Source organism: Tasmannia lanceolata, unplaced genomic scaffold, assembly GCF_043159265.1.
Source record: "Tasmannia lanceolata isolate RefF3 unplaced genomic scaffold, GAP_Taslan_0.1 ptg000016l, whole genome shotgun sequence".
Classification (NCBI taxonomy): domain Eukaryota; kingdom Viridiplantae; phylum Streptophyta; class Magnoliopsida; order Canellales; family Winteraceae; genus Tasmannia; species Tasmannia lanceolata.
Window position 1 is genome coordinate 14,136,163 of NW_027518693.1, and position 19,074 is coordinate 14,155,236.

Here is a 19,074-nt window from a genome sequence, read left to right on the forward strand (position 1 = left end):
GTCTTGAACATGAACTGGATCAAACTCAAGCTCAATTATTTAAAACCTAAGTAACTTGTTCAAGGAATTGTCTCTCTTGTTGTCAGGGACTTTCAAAACAAGGACTAGGGCAGGAACTGACCCAAGGTAGAAGTGAGTTGACTCGGCCAATTCAATGATTAATGCAGTCAATTTTTCATTAACTTGGGTGAGTCAAAACAGTTTCGATTGGTTTAGTATGGAAAATTCAAAAATCTAACGAGGGCAAGAACTCAGCCAAGGTAAAAAACCGAGTCAGCCTTGACGAGTAGATGACTGACTCAGGGAGTTTTTAACCAGCGATCAGGGTTGCCAAAGGACCGGAACACAAACTGGATCAAACCATTAATCAATGCTTTATGACCTTCGAAGTCGGATCTTCAGGGAATTAACACATCCAGATTTGTCTTAGGATGATTTAGAATTGACAGTAGATTTCAAACATAGAACAACATTTCTGCAACTTTCCCTCATAACTAATTCACCGCGTTATAAACAACATTGTACTACAAATGAAATTGGACATCACTTTTCCTTGCTCGCCATAAAATCTAGTTAAGTTTTATAAAAAGCTGGGGATGATATGATTAGCAAGCTCAGAAAAACTGAATATAGCTAGCTGTTGTTTTTGCAGTTTGAAATAGTTCAACTCTCCATGTTTGAAAACCTATCATCTCCAAACTCCGAGACATTTCTCGGAGCTCCGAGAAAACAACCTGGAACAAAAAAATATATAGCCGTTGTGGCCCAACGGCTAGTTGACTGTTTGATCTGAAAATAATTGTTTTGCCCCTGAAGCGGTCATATTGAGTTGGGACTTTTTATATACCCATTCAAAGGGTCCAAAATACTTGATGAACACACCAACTCAAGCAAACCCTTGAAAATCATTTGGCCATTATTTTTGAATAAAATCTCTCTTCATCTCACTTGTGCTTTGATATGGGAAAATTCTTCTTTTTTCGTTTAATCAACTTTCTGAAAGATAAGCAGGGTTAGAACACACGACGTCATGGCTGTAACATAATGTCAGAGACTCAGGGCACTCTTCCATTTTGGGAAAAAAAAAATACTAGGTAACCATCTATATAACAATAATTTCCGGTAGGTTTAAAAGTGTCCATATATATGTGCTCTGAATCTCAACATCATAAAATTATAGGAGGAAAAATAAATTTTTAACAAAGAATTGATACTGTATGAAAGATTAAATTCCCAGAAACATCCCAGTTAAGTGCCATCATGACCTCAAGCACACCGATTTCCCTTTTCCCTTATGTCACTTACAGGCGATATTACATATCATACCCTGGAATATACACCAAATTTTAGAAGAATGACATTAGAGGGAACACAGGTGGCACTCTAGAAGGAACTGTATACAGTTTGGAGACTCAGCCCTACTTCTTGCAGATCTCTCCCACCCCATTTTCGCAAACAATGATAACATTCTTTGGTGGATGATACTACGAAGTAGGATTGTCACCTGATTGGTTCCTGATTTCATCTAGACTGGACACTTCCGTGGTGTCGCAATCCAATGTGGATGGACTAGAAGTATCTGAAGGTTGATGCGAGGTTGCTACACTCTTACGTGTCTGCAATCCTGTGAAACGTGCAAGATCGACCCATTGCTGCAAGCATCGGTAAAAAGAAAAGAACAGTTCAGGGAAGTAATGAAAAAATAATTATATGATGGCATAGCTTGCGGCTAGAATAATTAAGAACAAAAAATGGATATAAATAAAAGAGGTTACTAATTTCACCAAATATTTTATTTAGTGAACATTCTTGTCGGTGTTTGTTCTTGTGAATGTGTACCTTTGGGAAATCTAACACGTCAAAGATACCATTTGTTTACATTTGTTAAACAGATAATAATAAAAACCTTCTAGATGGCTATGTATCACTCTTTGGTACTAGGATAAAAGCATTGTAAGTTTATGAGCAAAGGATCCTCAATAAAGTGTTCACATTGAAGTCACCTCCAATGCACCAAGGGTTTGACCACCTGTTGCCGACATCATCCAGCTCTTCCCAGAATATCCGCTACCTGATTGGCCCTGTACAGCTTGGTGAATGCCCATCTCGAGCCATCAGCTATCTTTCTAACCACCACCGACACAGAAAATCTACGTTGTGCCTCTTCAACTAGGTAAAAAACCGAGCTATCCCATATGATAAGAATACCTCCAGCCCATCTCATAGCATCCAGAGCTATGAAGTCCCAGCTTACTCTACATCCCACCTCCCTAATCATAGATCAGTTCATCTCATCCATCTTGGTTTCCTGGATACAGACCATCTCCTGCGCCAGACCTTGCAAGTTCCAACTAACAATCTTCATGGTGACAAAATAATTTGCAGGTTCCCCTTTTTAGGTCTACAACTCCCCCTATCCCCCTGCCTCTATTTCTAGATCTGTCGGTAGATGGACCATCAAAAGTTGAACGAAGATCAAAGTCGAACCATTTCTCTTAGCACCCTTCTGGCATTCCCTAGGAGTGATCAGTGGTGAAACATCACTGCTGGGACTAAATTGATTTGAAAAAAAACTCGAGGTTGAAGGAGCTTATATGGATGGACTTTTCATCTCCTGTTAAAGAGTGATGTAACCAAGTTTGAGAAACCCGAAGGAGCCATATAAATTTTTTCGGTATTTCTTTTCAGCTGTGTCTTTATTAATGTGTCTTCATCGATATTGTCGATTTGTCTCCCTATAATTTTGAGATCAGTTGTGTTTTTTTTTTCCAGTTCCTTAGATCTTGTTAACGATTGACTCGAGCAAGAAGGTTCTCTCTCACTATATTTATAGGAATTTTTTTCTATTTTTTTGCTTTTTGTTTTTAGGGCTTATTAGAGCGTTGACATGTATTATGCATCATCTCTTAAAAAAGGGCGGCCCAGTGCACGAGGCTCCCGCCATTGCGGGATCTGGGGAGGGCTAGATCGCATATTATGCATCATCTATTCCAACCTTTTTATTTTGTTTGTCTGTTTGGTTCTAATTCTTTTGAATTATTTATTTGAATCACCAAAAGCATAGGCTTTTTCCAAATAACTGTTTAAAAAAACAATTCTTTGCCCCCCTCCCCCTCGAGAAAATTCTTGGCTCCATCCCTGTCATCAAGTCAACTTAATACGCAATCTAGAATTTGATGTAAGTGTAAACCGTTCAAGAAAAATATTTATGGTCAACGCATAGATTTACATCAATTTTCTTCCTTAAATAATATAGAACTGGATGAGAAGAGGTCGAGCATCTGTACAAAGAAAATCAACTTTTGGCAGCTTGTATTCAAGATGAAGACCAACCAAAAGAATCAAATTCTTCCCTTCAATATTTTCTGTCCATGCTTCATTTTTCTCGTAGCAACGTGGGGCGATTGGTTGGTAGTGACTAAGTTCCCTATGTAGGATAATAAAATAACTGACTGGAGACCTCTCTTCGTCTATGGAAAAATCTCTTGGTGCGGCTGATTAAACCTAGGCATCCCAAACCACATTTGCATTCGAGAGGAATAAAAATCTTTGACTTATTTATGGGCGCATATGATGCAAAATTCACGACATCACTGTCAAAATTTCCATTTTCCACTATGATTCAAGGGAATGTCTTCTTTTTTACTCTTTTAATATCTCATTCATAAATCCCAAATGTATAAATCAACATGCTCACCAAATGTGATCATTCCAAATAGCAACTTCTATCTAACTTTACTGTGACGCTTCCCTAAGTCTGTTCATATTTGGATATATCACAGAATTATCCGATGACATCTCATCGGTCATTGAAAGAGATAACAGATGCAAATAACATGAGTTACAAAGAAGCAAATAACATAAACTAGTTGTGGAGATCAAGATCATTCCATCAATACCACTAGATGGAAGAATCCCCTTGAGGGGGTTGTGAAAATAAGTTTTCATGTTATCTTGTTGGGAAATTTGGTTCTAGGGGATGGGGTTGTCGGGTATTGGATTTGTAACCTCAAAATCCCAGGTGAATGCCCTTTTGGAAGGCCTTAAAAACATTCCTGAGCTCTTTCATTAGTCCTCACGTAGTGAAGGCAATTCATCCTACTGTCATAAGTTCCTTGCCATGGACCATTCAAAAAAAAAAAGCTTCTTGCCATGGACAACACAAAGACACACAAGTATTATAAGAAAATAGATGGTCTTAGTATTCCTCATGAGAAATCAATTTCACCATGCACATGGGAATAAATGAGATCGATAACTCTTGGGTGAAAGATTGGAGTCCTTATATTGCCATTTACTATTGATTCCTTACCCCTCCCTCTAGTAATCCAGATACGCTCTATAGTTTATTTCCTAGACCAATAAACGCTGGTTACATACTAAAAAGAAAATGCAATCATTTACAAAGAGAAGTTTTTATTCATGGCTACTCTCAGAAGGAATCATGAATAAAATCTAGGTTTTTTAACTTTTAAAGCTCACGGTTGTTCAGGTTTATCAAGATATTAGCTCCCAAAACACAAGTTAAAGAAAGTATTGGGACATCAAACTGAAACAATGCCACCCTTCAAAAAGCTGATACAATTCTAACCTGAGTTCCCCAGTATGAGTTGATGGTGCGGACAACAAAAGATAACATATTCACAAGTAATGGTTGAGAAGCCAGTAAATGATCTGATAGCCGGTGCTCCACAAGCCCAGCAATTATCTGTATCACAATACAGTTGAAGTTAATAATGAAAAATTCTCTAACATATCAAAAAGATATGTTGTTAAAAACCATTAAAAAAAAGATATGCTGTTAAAAGAATATATCTACATGGATTTAATTCTCTGGTAGATCTGAGCTCCTTCATTTGGTAATTCTTTAAATTCAATATTTTTTTTGTATGATTCACGGTTATGTACCACTGGGTACCAGACTGACCACATATCAATCAAAACCAACTCCAGTGAGTTGAGAGAGTGGTTGGCTCTGACACTATTTGACAAGTATCAACTCATTGACAAGTCGATTCACAATGTGTAGGGTGAAACCCAGTATGTTCCAAGAAAATTTTTAAGTATGCTACATAAAATGAGATAACAAAATATCAAATAAAAAATCCCACGGATGCCAACTAATCAATTTAAGTACAACAAGATAATTAAATATATAATATTATAATCCACTAACAGATATCCTCTCTACCTGGTATCGCATATTTGCAGATGTTCCAAGAAAACATGCATAAACAGCCGCTGTCTTAAGTATAGGAGACCTTTTAGGTCCTTTCACGGCCAATTCAGTATTCAATAATCTACGAACAGCATATAAAGCATTTGAAGCACCCACGGCACTGATGCTAGACACAAATCCAACGCCAGCAAGTTTCAGACCCCCAATGAGCACAGATGCAACCCTATGACTCAAATTCCAGTCCTTCCCAGCTACATTCTTCTGAAAAGCATTATCTGGGATAGACCCTAGAAGACCCTTTAATAACTCCAAGTTCTCAGGGACGGTGAACTCATCGGTGTATGAAATGAAGGATAAAGTTGGGGCAGGAAGCCACACAGTAAAAAAATCAACAACTGCACCTCTGAGAGTATCAGTAACAACATAGTCAAGCTCTTCAAAGAAATTTTCTTTACGCCTTCCGTATTGTGCTAAGAGAGTAGTTGTTATTGATATTGCTTCTTCTATAGCTAGCCTATGTAGGAATTTGGGATCTGCTAACAATCTTTCCCTGAAACCCTGCAGCAAGATGAGTTGGGAATCAAATGTCACAGCTTCCGAGAAAACAACACATAACACCAATATCTTCTTTGAAAGAAAAGTTTGTCAAGTCGGCGCCCTAAAATCTAACAGAATAAATAAACAAAGATAAAATCGGTGTACACACAATTTACCTGGAACCTATGAGTAAGTTCTGCAATAAGAGGATACTGCTCCAGATCAAAGAAGTCTTTCAGTGCTTCAGGTGACACCAGGCCAAGATCAAGTCCTTTCTGAAGGTCCTGGTTAGCATGTCACAAATAGATATAATCCTGTTAAATGCGATATTTTATTTAACATCAGAATAAAGCAAAAATGTTGCATATGGATAAAATATTCTACAAGCATGCATATAGTGTTGAATAGTTTACATAATGTATGCACCCAGCAAACAATACGAATATTTGGTGGGCTCAAAATCATATAAAAGGAGCTCATAACCATTGGCATGTTTGCACCATAGAGTAGATTTTGCCTCCATTAGGGCACCTGATTTGAAGTAATCTTAAAGGAGCTTCTTACTATAATTAATGATATATCTTAGAAGCCATCATTGATCATTAGGAGCAGCAGCTCAGCGGAGAAACAGTCAGTTTTCAGCATTTTATGGCTGAGAACAGTTTAGAATCTAGAAATGCCCAGAAAAAATGCATACTTACATAGGGGAAAGAGTGTGATTTTATAAATGAAAGATATATTATTCATTTAGTATGTAATACATCTATATTTAGGTGATACCGGTCAGGTCCTTTCTTGGAATGGAAGTAGCCAGGTCAAAGAATGATACCGGCTTATCATACAGGAAGTGTGTTATTCAGCAAATTTTGTTTTCTATAGCTGATAGAGCACATGATAAGCTACATTTGCACAGACCACAGGTTAGAAACTGAAATTTCATAACAAAACATAATGGAGAATTAGAGTTGTTCAGACAAAAAACAAGTGTGCACATTTATCTATACATTCAATTATAGTTTTCAAGAGTACAATCAATAATACTCTGGTCACTGGAAATAAGACACGGACAAACCAATTTTCAGCAATACTCAAGAAGAAAGATAGGGCACTGAGAAGGTTAGGGTGCAAGCTCACACGTACACTGAAACATATATCTATACACTCAATTATAGTTTCAAAAGTATAATATATCATACTCTGAACACTGGAAATAGTGCACGGACAACTTCTTTCAGCAATACTCAGAAAGAAAGTGCGTAGAGAAAGTTAGGGTGTAAGCTCACATGCACACAGATAGAAACATATAAACCTTCCAAACTCAGGAAGTGGGGCTTATATCTAACCTAGTTTAAAGAAATGAGTCTATTGGATTCTCCCAAATATTCAAGTTCAGTTTTCCCAACAAGTCCGTTTTTTATTTCTGCTCAACCAGAAAAATCAGCCCAAATCTCAAAAAACTTATAAACTTGGCTCACAATTTTTAGTTGAAATGCTGAAATCAAAGGAGTCGGGAAGACTTGCACAATATTTTCTTGAAAGAAATAAACTTTTCCAACTCGGATGGATCAACTCAAGACCACATAAGTTCCGGTCACCATGTATGTTTTAAAACTTACCAAACCACTCGCTAATATTCAAATAATAAAGTTATAGGTACTTAAAGAACAAAAAACTAACCTGGGGTAGAGCATCTCGCCTCCTACCAGCTGCATTCATTACCCGAGCAATTTCCGCACGGTCAAAACAATTTCTGCTACAAGGTCTAGCAGCAGAATACCAGAGAAAATCAGCAATAGGGACCTCTCCCTCTCTACGTATGTCTTGCCTTTCGGGATTAAGTAATATAACAACTTGATTTTTCTTTTGCAACTTTTTTGAAATTCTAGCTGGAGGCCCAATCCCCATTGATCCATATATGACATGGCTTGCACCAGTTACCACTACAAGCAAACCAGAAGAGCCTCCATCTGCCATTGCCTGGGTGATAATATGGGACATTGTGTAATCCTCAACAACTCTTGCCTGAGCAGATAAATATGAGCTTGGACCAAAAGGAACGGATTGATTTGGAGAAATTGTGTCTATTGATGATCTTCGTGAGATAGATGTAACCCCAGCAATGAATCCTGAACCAGCTGGAGGGGTATAGATTTTGCGTTGTGCCTTAGAAAGACCGCGAATACCTTCAGCTTGAACAGTCCTTAAAACCTAGTCAAGCCAGAAGAGTAAAAATAAATGAATAAAATAAAAGAAATCCCCTATGGCCAATTGGCCTAAATGCATAAATAGGCAGCCCAGTGAAGAAATAAACACAAGAAAATCCAACAAGTGGAGTTATGACAAGCGAGAGGTGATATAACTTGTTTTAAGAAGAATACATGCAAGAACAAATCTCTATATAATCCATGCCACCAACAGAGAGACGGTGTGTGCAAAGATCGCTTCCAGCAATACCATCAGTACAACTTGTTGTAACCGAGTTCTTCTTAGTCGGAGGGAGTTGATACAATTATGAACCATTCAGCCTTCAGGGTGTACCAGCGGGAATTGAAGGAAAGGAATCTGAGACCATTCAATAGTACAGACTTTTTTATGAATGATAATAGTGAAGAGTACTTTGATAGCAAACATTAATTATTACAGAATTCTCTGCATTGTTTTATTAGTTTATCAAGGGTGAATATACCGATATACTGGTTTTCTCCCTAGTTGAGGTTTTACTTAGTAGTACCTAAATCTCACCCAAATCAAGTTATAAACCCTAATTCCTACACTTGTAAGACTCCTACCAACTTAAGACTCTTTTTTCATGTACATTCCTTCATAAGACAAAGTACTTTTTTTCTTTTTTTTTTGAATGGATCATAAAACAAAGTTCTTAACACTCTAAGGTCTCCTGTTTTCCACCAATAGTAACAATACAGTGTCAAATGACTCATTCAAGCCCTAATGATTTAAAGAATCCCATTACATGGACTCTATCTAATCCTATAAATTAGGACTTTTCAAACCCATCATAGAAACCAACCCACTCCAAGTCCAACAAGTACAGGGACTCCCTTATGCTGCAATGTGGTTCATATTAATCACTTAAGGGGCATGATGTCACCTTATGTCATGTGAACTCTTGTGGTCACTTAAAATTTAAGTTAATTAACAAGACAAATAACTTAAATGCCCTTACCACTTATAATTTCCATAATAAACATGTGGTCCCCATTTTAAACACCTATAACTCAAAGAAACCAAGTGATATTGGTGTGAAAGACCGTGGTATCCCTCATATAACTTAAGGCACTTATATGACACTTAAATATTAGAATATGAGCCCTAGGATGGCCCCATCAGGTTTAAGTTCACAATTTGGTATGTCAAACATTAAGCTAACCAAGGTATTAATGGAAGTAACAGTTGGAGCAAAAGCTGACAAGAAATGCAATCTCTAACACCTTAAAATGGGTATCATCCTCACGTCCTATGCTTCATATTAAGCGTGACTTTATACCAATGACATTTACGGGTAATGTGAGTAATAAACCCATGTTTCAAAATGCTTACAAAGCATCCGTACAAAAGAAAGAACATAAAATAAAATAAACAGTATACATTATACAACTCAACTAAGCCTTTGTCCCAAACTAGTATACATTATACAACTCAACTCAACTCAACTCAACAACTCAACTCAACTCAATACATTATAAAGTACAAAAAATTTATTTTCTAGAAAATTTGTTCTTAAGAAGTCATCGGATCTCAACATCATCTAGATGGCACAAGTGAAACATTTAAACTTCACACGGCGCCCAGATAAAGGCAGACATGGTAATCATTATTAGTGGTTAATTGTTTGTGTCAACGAAAATTGTAGAGGAACACGAGCAAGTTCCCGAAAAGCAAAATCAACACAGAAGCAGGTGTTTCTAACCACTAAGGTCCAACATGTGCAAAACATTTACATGTATTTCCCTGCATTTACCCTAGCATCTATTAAACTACCAAAAGCTTATTCTATTCACGAACAAAATTGGACAATCAGCCCCAATAGATACATGTCTGAGGGAGAAATTTTACTGGCATGCACATCAACACCAGATAACAGCATTTTACAGAATAGAGACATACATTCTATCCACATATCAGTTATTCTTTCTTATTAAATGCTTGTAGGGAATACCTCCAGTGGAGTACCACAAGCGACAAGCCTGACTCCATTATCACGACAATAACTTAAGAGGGGTTCATACTCCTGCCAGCGTTGAGGTGGCCAATGGGATGTGCAAGACCTTAAGCTTTCACCGTCAATCCTGTCATACCATTTTAGCTTTATAATGGAAATTCGTATATTATATGGCAAAATCTTAGGTACAAAGTGTACTTTTGAAGAATTTTTTGGAGTATAGACTATAGACCAAGCACATTTAAGCAATATGAAAAGCTTTATACTAAATCTTAGGTATAAAGAGTATTTCTGAATAATTTTCGGAGTAGAGACTATAGACCAAGCAGCTTTAAGCAATCTGAAAAGCTTTATACTAAGAGAAACTATATGATGAAAGGCCGTATGAACACGCAAAGGTGGTACGATAAAGGTAACACCCTTGAGATTTGATCCAACAGCAGCTCCTCAAAAAAGTGAGCTGCTGTTGGATCAAATATGAAGGATGGGATGCATAGTATGTGTTAAGAAGGCCTTTCATCATATAAATTCTCTTATACTAAATCCAAACATATGAGCAGTTTATTGTTGCACAAAGAAAGAATATTTCTTGAAAGACACCGGAAAAATCTCAGAAGGAACACCATTCAAAAAAAAAATCTCAGAAGGAACAGAAAAGAGGTAAAAACCTTCACACCCAACTCTAGTTTAAGAGGTGAAATAGGAAAATGATTTGAGGACATGTTGTAGGACGGCTGTGCCAGGAGTGCCAGTCCTAGCAAACCGTGCATGTCATCTGTTCCAGGAGCAATGGGATCCCCCTCTATCACCGGATCGAGGGGAGCCCGTGTGGCATTAAGAATAGCTTATAAAAAGGAGAAATGGCTAACGAAGCCTAGCTCATTTAGGTCCTGCTATTTGCAGACTGGCAGTCCTGGCTCTGCCATCCTACAAGGGTGTCCTGCAGTCACTACTCAATGAAATAAGGTTACGAGAGTTCCTTAGAAGATTTCAAATAGTTATCCATAGTCACGAAGAGCTGACCGAATATTGACATAAATTATGAGGTGACACAGTTCAATATCATAGCCCACACGGTGGGTGTGTCCCTTTTCAAAGGAATTGGGTGTATCAGAAACATGTGATGAACATGCATATCAGAATGCATTAGGGAAATAAATGACATTGTTCATGATTCTAAATATCATCTATGTGGGTATGTCTCTTTTCATTTATTTCCTTAGAAACATGTGGTGCACACGACTAGTAATGCATTAGCTGTCTAATATTCCTTAATTTGAAGCTCATGTCCTTGTCTAATTCAATATTATACTTTATTATTGTTACTGGTTGTGTATTAGGGAAATAACTGAAGGAAGAAGAAAGAAGGAGAGGAAGAAAATAAGAGAATCAAGACAAGAGTGTGAATGAACACTCACTCACATGATAGTATCTATAATTCTATATACTAAATATGCAAAGAACAATAATGCCCCTACACAATAAGCATATTCCAGTACTCTCACTCAAGCTAAAGAATACGGTATCAGTCCACACTAATTCAAATGCTAATCTACAGAAAAAAAATTCAGGAACACACTCTCATAAATCAAATAAAAGAAGCAAAACTGTAAGAAAATAACCTTCCATCCATGTATTGATTGAGCTGTTCTTGGAGATTACAAGGAAAAGCCTCAAGAGCCAATGAAAGGGGGCGATTCTGCTCGAGACATTTGTCCCTTAACTTTCTTAAAATCTCGAGCTCCAAATCCTTATCTTCACGAACAGGAACCTGTTCAGCTTCCCCCAAATACACAACCCTAGAATTAAACACCTTCTCCCAAACCCTACTCCGATCTTTTCCCACCGCCTGAGGCTCTCCGATTACTGTACCATCATAAACCCTAGAAATCACTACTTCTTCAACCTTCTCCTTCTTCTTCGCCTCCTCTACCGGTACCGGCGCCGGGACGGCAGTCTCCGGCGATTTCTCGTCGGCTCTCGCGACGATCGAACGCGTGAACGAAAATCCGATCGAGAGAAAAGGTGCGGCCAGGATTGCTCGCCTGTTGCGGTGAAATTCGGCTGGATCTTTGACATTTCCAGCGGGATTTTTACAGCAACGGACGATGAGGATGCTTTTGAGATGATCTTCCGGCGTGATTGGCCGGAAATTGAGGGATTCCGGTAGCCGACGGGGAGAGAGGAGCGAGAAGGGTTTAAGGGCGCCCCCCGTTTGAATGTGAGCGTGAGCTTTCATTTCCCCTTTTGCCCTGGCTAAAGGGAGGGCGAGAATATCGTTTGTACGTATTTTCGTATTTTTATTTTATTTTTCTTCCTATCTACTTCTTTCTTTGTCTTTTTCTTTTTTCCTTGCTGTTTCATGCGTGGTTTGGATAAATACGAATTTGGGTGGTTAGAGAGAGTTGAGGATCAGATGAAAAACTCTAGGGTTCATAACTTGTTTTTGTGTGTGTAATTCATCTAACGTGGCTCTTCTCTACCCGGGAATGTTATTGGAAAATCCTCATTTGCTAGGAATTTGCATTTGGCAGCTTACTTTTGCACTTGCAAGAAATAATATCAGCATTCTCATTAGGGCTGCAACTCGAGCCGGGTTTTACCCGACCGCATCGACCCGACCCGACCCGAAAATAACCTGGGTTGGGTTCAGGTTTCATGGGTTTCGGGTCGAGCCGGGTTTGAAGGGGCTCGACCCGCCCCGACCCAAGTTACATAAGTTATAGTATGTACATTTTTTTCTATTGTTAGTTAAAAGTTAAAAGTGATAACCCACGCACCCACTGTTATTGTATGTGAGTGTAATTTCTGCTTCTATGAGTTGAGTTGATTCAGCATTGTTTGATTGTAATTACAACATTGTTTGATTACGGCATTGTTTGATTCAAGTGTAATGTGAGTGTAATTACATCATTGTTTGATTCAAGTGTAATGTGAGTGTAATTTCTACTTCTATGAGTTGAGTTGCCTTGCCAAACAAGAATTTTCCTTAAAAAATTGCGTCAACGTGAAAAAACCCGACCCGAGCCGACCCAACCCGAGATTTATCATGGGTAGGGCTGGGTTTGGGAATCGTGGGTTTTCCGGAAAAAAACCCGACCCGACCCGACCCGGGATATTTCTCGGGTAGGGTTCGGTTCTCCAAAACCCGACCCCCCCGACCCGAGTTGCAGCCCTAATTCTCATATTACCATAAGGATGAGTGGTGGTATACACTCCAATTTTTCAAAAAGTATGGTACAGCCCACTATATAGGATGATCCAAACCCTCCATTGGTTGGCACAGCAACCTAAATAGTTTGTGCCCCAAAAATCATTTCCAGAGGATGATCCTAACCTTCCGATCTATAGAGGTGCTGCACATTATGGAAACTTCAGTACATCGGGGGTTTAGGTTCATCCTATGGAAATTATTTTTGGAAAATACAGGTTTTACCCTATGAAAACTTGTATAGAGTGGGTGGTACCAAACTTTTTAAAAAAATACGGGTTTATAAGGCCACAAATCATATAAAATCAATGATAGTGACGCCCCTTTCTTAATTTTATATTTGAGAACAACTAGAAAGACAGTAGAGTCTAAGGTTAATGGTGACAAGCAATTCCGGGGTCCCATTGAGGAACATATATCTGCAATCAAGACCGTTGATCGTGCATAACATCACGGGCGACCTGGATGGACTTGGCCATGAAGAATGGACCTTCCATGAGTAAGATAAAGAACTACATAAATCAACGGTTTAGCTTTTGTAAAGAAAAGGTCCCTTTCATTTATACTCTTCAAGTTAGTACTTGGGAAATAGGGGTGTCAATAGACCCAGATGGTTCGATCGATCCAAAGGGATCAACGTCACTGGAGAGCATTGGGGCGCAACGGCTACATCTAAGTGTGTCCATTTGATCCATATCTTAAGGTCTGAAATTATTTCTGATCCTGACCCAAACGTAGCCACAAAATATGATGGAGTGTCCTAGATCAAAATGAAGGCCGCAAATGTGTGCAATGGAAGTAGGACCTAGGACACTAATCGAAAGTCTGATTCAAAATGGATCATGATACAAAGTTAGAAAGTAAGATCTGGAAAGTAATCTGAAAGGATCCGACTGATAAGGGATCCTACGGATCATGACCAAGACATAGGTGGATCCGAAGTGGATCCATTGACACACTTATTGGAGAATAACTACATAGAAAGTCACTTCCATGGTGAATGGTAAAAGGTAATTTTTAAGTCCTGCAAGAGGTAGAGGAGGCATCTAATGTAACATTAATACTATTGATCTTGGACAACATCATCATGCGACCTCCATGGTCTTGGTCTCGGCCCAAAAAGGCATCTGTTTCGTGCAAAATGAATTATCCTGTGAAGTAGTTCTTGCGGATAAGCATGATGATGTGGCTGTTGGGATAAACCACATGAATTTTGGGTAGATTTTAGTCAATAATAATTGTGAGGGGTATTATCACTTTGCAATATTCTAGGAACTGTTGCTATTGTATAGGTTGTTACTGGACGTGAATAGTGTTTCCTAATTTGTAGGTCTACTTTCCTTTTCTCTTGTTAGTTAAGAGTCCATTATAAATGTAGTTATTGTAGTTCTAGAGATTGGCTTAATAAATGAAGAATTTTTCCTAAAAATTGTGTTTTTGTGCACAAAGGAGGATTGACCCTTCCCTCGAAGCAGGTCAAGAGGCCGATCTTCCCTCTAAGAAGTTCTATCACGTTGCAAACCGAATCGAGTTCGTAACAAAGTGGTATCAAAGCGAGGCATGGATGATCCACGGATCAGACGGTTGGAAGTTGCAGTGCATTCTCTTGCGGTGGGACAAGAGAGAATGATCAAGGAGATGGAGGTGATGTTTTCTGCTATGAATACTCGGTTTTATGATATGAAGGCTACACGTACGCGAGGTCAGGAGGAACACTCCAATAGCCAAAACCCTAATGGTGGAGGTAGATCTTATGACCTCTATGTGACATGTGTTTCAAGTTTAATGAATTATCTTCCCAAGTACAAAAAAGAAAGAGCCGCAAAAGAAAGGTGTTTGTCAGCGTTGTCAATTCCAACAAGGTCGTCATAGGAAAATCCGCCGTTCCTTTCAACATATCCAACGCCACGAAGAAGATCTTCTTCCACAACCATCCGTACGTCAAAACCTCAAAAAATCACGGCAATGGAACTTAAATGAAAAACACGATCAAATTAATTTGAAAAATGGAGCAGCCTCAACCCTTGATGACACTATACAAAATGGAGACTAATCGTAAGACGGAAAAAAGAAGAAAGGGAGCAAGAAGAAAAAAAGAAAAGAATAAGAGAGAAGACTTTCGAAAAGTTCTGCACAAGAAGAATTCATTTTTCTTCATCTGGCCAGTGATTCATCTCCAACCTTGAGGACATGGTTGATTTCAAGCGGGGTTGATTGTTACGTGCAAAATGAATTACCATGTGAAGTAGTTATTGCGGATAAGCATGATGATGTGGCTTGTTGGGATAAACCGCATGAATTTTGGGTAGATTTTAGTCAATAATAATTGTGAGGGGTGTAAGAGGCAACAGATCTTGGCGATTGAACATTGAGAAAATTACAGAACAACATGGATTGAATTGAAATAAAGAAAAACATACCGGAAGTCATGAATTGGGTTTTTCTTTCTCTCTAAGTTTCTCTTCACTACACAACCGTCGGTGATGGGGACCGGTTTCTTTCTCTTCAAGTGTGGATTCTCAAAGATTGAAACGAATTTGTTGTGAGCAAATAGGACCCAAGAGTTCCTTTTTATAAGCGTTTGTGGGAAGAGATGCGACTCCTCATCGCGCCGATCCCTCTCCCCAAACGTCTCTTTTTTTCAATCGTTTATACCTTTTCACACCAAATGATCTTGACCGTCGATCTTGCAACAGCCATATCCACCGTTAGGAAATAATCCTAACAAGGGGTTGTTATCACTTTGCAATATTCTAGGAACTGTATCTATTGTGTAGGTTGTTGCTTCACGTGAACAGTGTTTCATTATTTGTAGGTCCTCTCTCTCTCTCTCTCTCTCTCTCTCTAAAACACAATTTTTAGGAAAAATTCTTCATTCATTATGCCAATCTTCTTAGAGGGAAGATTTGCATAATGAATGAAGAATTTTTCTTAAAAATTGTGTTTTTGTGCACAAAAGATGATTGACCCTTCCTTCGAAGCGGGTCAAGAGGCGGATCTTCCCTCTAAGAAGATCTATCACGTTGAGAACCGAATCGAGTTGGTAACAGCATTACAAGCATAAGATAAAGGAATACCAAAGATACGAGGAACCCAAATGCGCCACTTAAGAATAGGGGCCACATGTGATGGGGAGTGCTGAAAAATAAATGAAGAAATAGCACCGACTATTGGGTTAAGCTTGTGGAGTAATTGGTTTTTTCACATACACTAAGACCATGTTGGTTTTGCCATCTGTATTCTATCCATCCTTAACACCTAAGTCTGTTGTTAAAGAATAGAATCTATCTTCTCCAACTTTTGGTGGAGGAACGCATCATTGGATACCTTGGAACAATATGTGCAAGAAGAAAGAAGAAGAGGTTTGGGTATTCGTTCCTTCCACGATGTTAACCAAGCTTTTAAACTCAAATCTCTTCATCACATTCATGAAAAGAATTCTCTATGAGAGGATTTTGATATTTGATTTTTAGTCTAAAATTGATCATTAGGCTCAAAATTAAATGCATTCTCAAGTCAAAATATTAAAGTTTGCACGGACCAAAAAAATTGAATATCCATACCACAAGCCATGTCAGCCTCCCATTAGGTTTTTAGATCATGAGAATTGAGTTTTGAGTCCAAAACTGATTATTGCACTCAAAATAGCTTATAATTGGTCAAGCCAGGGCCTTAATTTCCACTCATCCATCTGACCCAACCAACAACATGTGTGCGACATAATAACAAGGGGGTGTTCATATATCATTTCCCATCCTCTATTTCATTATGTACGGTTGCATGTGTGAATGAGGCTATCCAAGTCAGACTAGTTCTATCCAACTGTACCAGAGAGCTATTTGAAGGAATCCCATGTCATAATATCTTAAACGTTCACCACACGTATATCTTTCCCTCCTGAGACGCTGTCCTTCCACTTTTTTTCTTGCTTTCACACTAAACCAACATGTCTTGGCTTTTCACCTTACTGTGTATTCGTTTTCTTCTTCCCCTACCTCTCTAGTTACCACTATTCAACACCATTGTATCATATACGGACACCTTTCCCTCATTATATGTTTGTACTTGTGGTTTCTCTATTCCTTATCAGCAATATCAGCAAGGTTTAAATTTTCGGTTTCGGTACTGGTTTCGGAGTTTGAAATTTCGACCGAAATCCGGTACAAAACCCCGAAAGTAATATTTTATTCAATATCAAATTTCGGCCGAAATTTCTGTGAAATATTAAAATAATATTAAAAAAAATATTTTTTTGGTTTTCCCGAAATTTCGACCAAAATAAATGACCGTTTCGGTTTTTATGGGTTTCGGTGTCGGTCTCCACCGAAATTCGGATTTCGGTTGAAATTTAAAACCATGCTTATCAGGAGAAAAAAAGGAAGAAGAAGAAGAAGTTTGTAGGTTGTCCAGGAGGCATAATGAGTAGTACATAACCGCCACGGGAACAATAGAGTAGGAATATATGAGATTTTGTTTCATGCGCTATCTGCTGTTTGGTTGTCCATTTAGCACCGAGAATGGGTCGGGTAAACCACCCGCATCGACCCGAAAAACCCGACCCAATCTTGGGTAGGGCCAAGTCTAGAGAAAAGAAAACCCGAAACACGACCAGACTCATATTGTCGTGTACAATGACTTTCTTAAATATCTCTTGAATAACCTTACAAATTATTTTTCAATACATAATACACTGATATAATTGTTTTCATTGAGGTGATCTTGTTTGAAATGTGAAAAAATAGTTTCCTTCTTAAATTTATACACTCGATGACATAAATGTAGAGATTTTTCGTGTGAAAATTTCTTATTTTCTACGATCTTCAAAATTAGTCACTATCATGCGCTAAAAAAATAAAAACCCGATGCGAGAAACTATCTCAGGTAGGCTCGGGTCTATGAATCTCAGGTTTCCTATAAGAATTAGACCCGGCCTCAGATAATTTGTCGCATAGAGTAGGGTTTTGGAAAGCCCGACAGGAGTTGCAACCCCAATTTTAAGAGACTGTTATCCACATATCTGCATTATCATTAATTTGACAATGGCACTACACACTTAATTTGTTTTACACACACTTTAATTTGTTAACCAAACTAAAAATGCTATCAACATCCACTAATCAGATAGTGCCGTTATAAAAATATGGCAGCGCAACAGTTCCGGGAAGCCCATTGGGGGAGTCCTTTTTTGGCACACTAAAATAAGGCTATTGATATCCGCACGTCCATAGTTTGTTAAGAACACTCCTTTTGTTATTTCACAACATTTAAATTTGAAAGGGAAATTCAATGGAGGGAAGGCGTTTTGAATTTTTCACTTTAATATCTTGGAAATAACATCCTTCACAATGCTTAACTTTGTTGGTTTTAGCTTTTCTTTTCTTCTTTCAAATGAAGAATCCTTGGTTACTTCGCTTTCGAACAGATCAGTTGGACTCTGTATAATCCAAATCTTTGGCCCACGGGCTCTTACTTTTAGAGGATTGATATCACCACAAAACTTTTTTTTTTTTTTGGTGGACAAAATGCCTTTTAAGAAATTCTAAAAGCATGATTTTTGCAGTCCTTATCTTAAGGATTTGATGTCAATTCGGAATGGGACAAAGACCATGTGGGCAGCCTCATGATGTTGTTCAACATCAAAGTCTTGATCTCACATGCATGCCTCCTTATACTGCCTGGCTGTAACCAAGGTTTAAAATTTCGGTTTCGGTACCCGGTTTCAAACCGTGAAATTTCAAAATTTCTCGAAATTTTGAAAATTCGGTCGAAATCTGAAACTTGACCCGAAACTAATATTTTATTCAATATTAAATTTCGGCCGAAATAAATGACCGTTTCGGTTTTGAAGCATTTCGGTGTCGGTCTTCACCGAAATTTTGGACTTCGGTCGAAATTTAAAACCATGGTTGTACCCAAAATGTCTTTTACCATTGAACATAAAAGTGGCTTACTGGATAGTCATAATTA

General features: G+C 38.2%; 1 protein-coding gene across 1 annotated transcript; it reads right to left on the bottom strand.

Annotated features, from left to right (window-relative positions):
* Window positions 1-1,149: 1,149 nt before the first annotated feature.
* Window positions 1,150-12,241, bottom strand: LOC143847811 (protein RETICULATA-RELATED 5, chloroplastic-like). The gene is made up of 7 exons (XM_077356584.1): window positions 11,519-12,241; window positions 9,894-10,023; window positions 7,394-7,924; window positions 5,893-6,000; window positions 5,192-5,737; window positions 4,592-4,708; window positions 1,150-1,652 (listed from the first exon to the last, which is right to left on the bottom strand). Exons 1-7 carry the CDS (start codon window positions 12,133-12,135, stop codon window positions 1,485-1,487), a joined length of 2,217 nt encoding a protein of 738 aa, XP_077212699.1. The 5' UTR covers window positions 12,136-12,241; the 3' UTR covers window positions 1,150-1,484.
* Between the last annotated feature and the right edge of the window lie 6,833 nt (window positions 12,242-19,074).

Coding starts and splice junctions, on each gene's coding strand:
- LOC143847811 (XM_077356584.1), bottom strand. CDS start 12,135: ATGAAAGCTCACGCTCACATTCAAACGGGGGGCGCCCTTAAACCCTTC. Junction 7,925..9,893: donor CTTGTGGTACTCCACTGGAG/GTATTCCCTACA, acceptor TGGCTTGACTAG/GTTTTAAGGACTGTTCAAGC. Junction 1,653..4,591: donor ACTCATACTGGGGAACTCAG/GTTAGAATTGTA, acceptor CGATGCTTGCAG/CAATGGGTCGATCTTGCACG.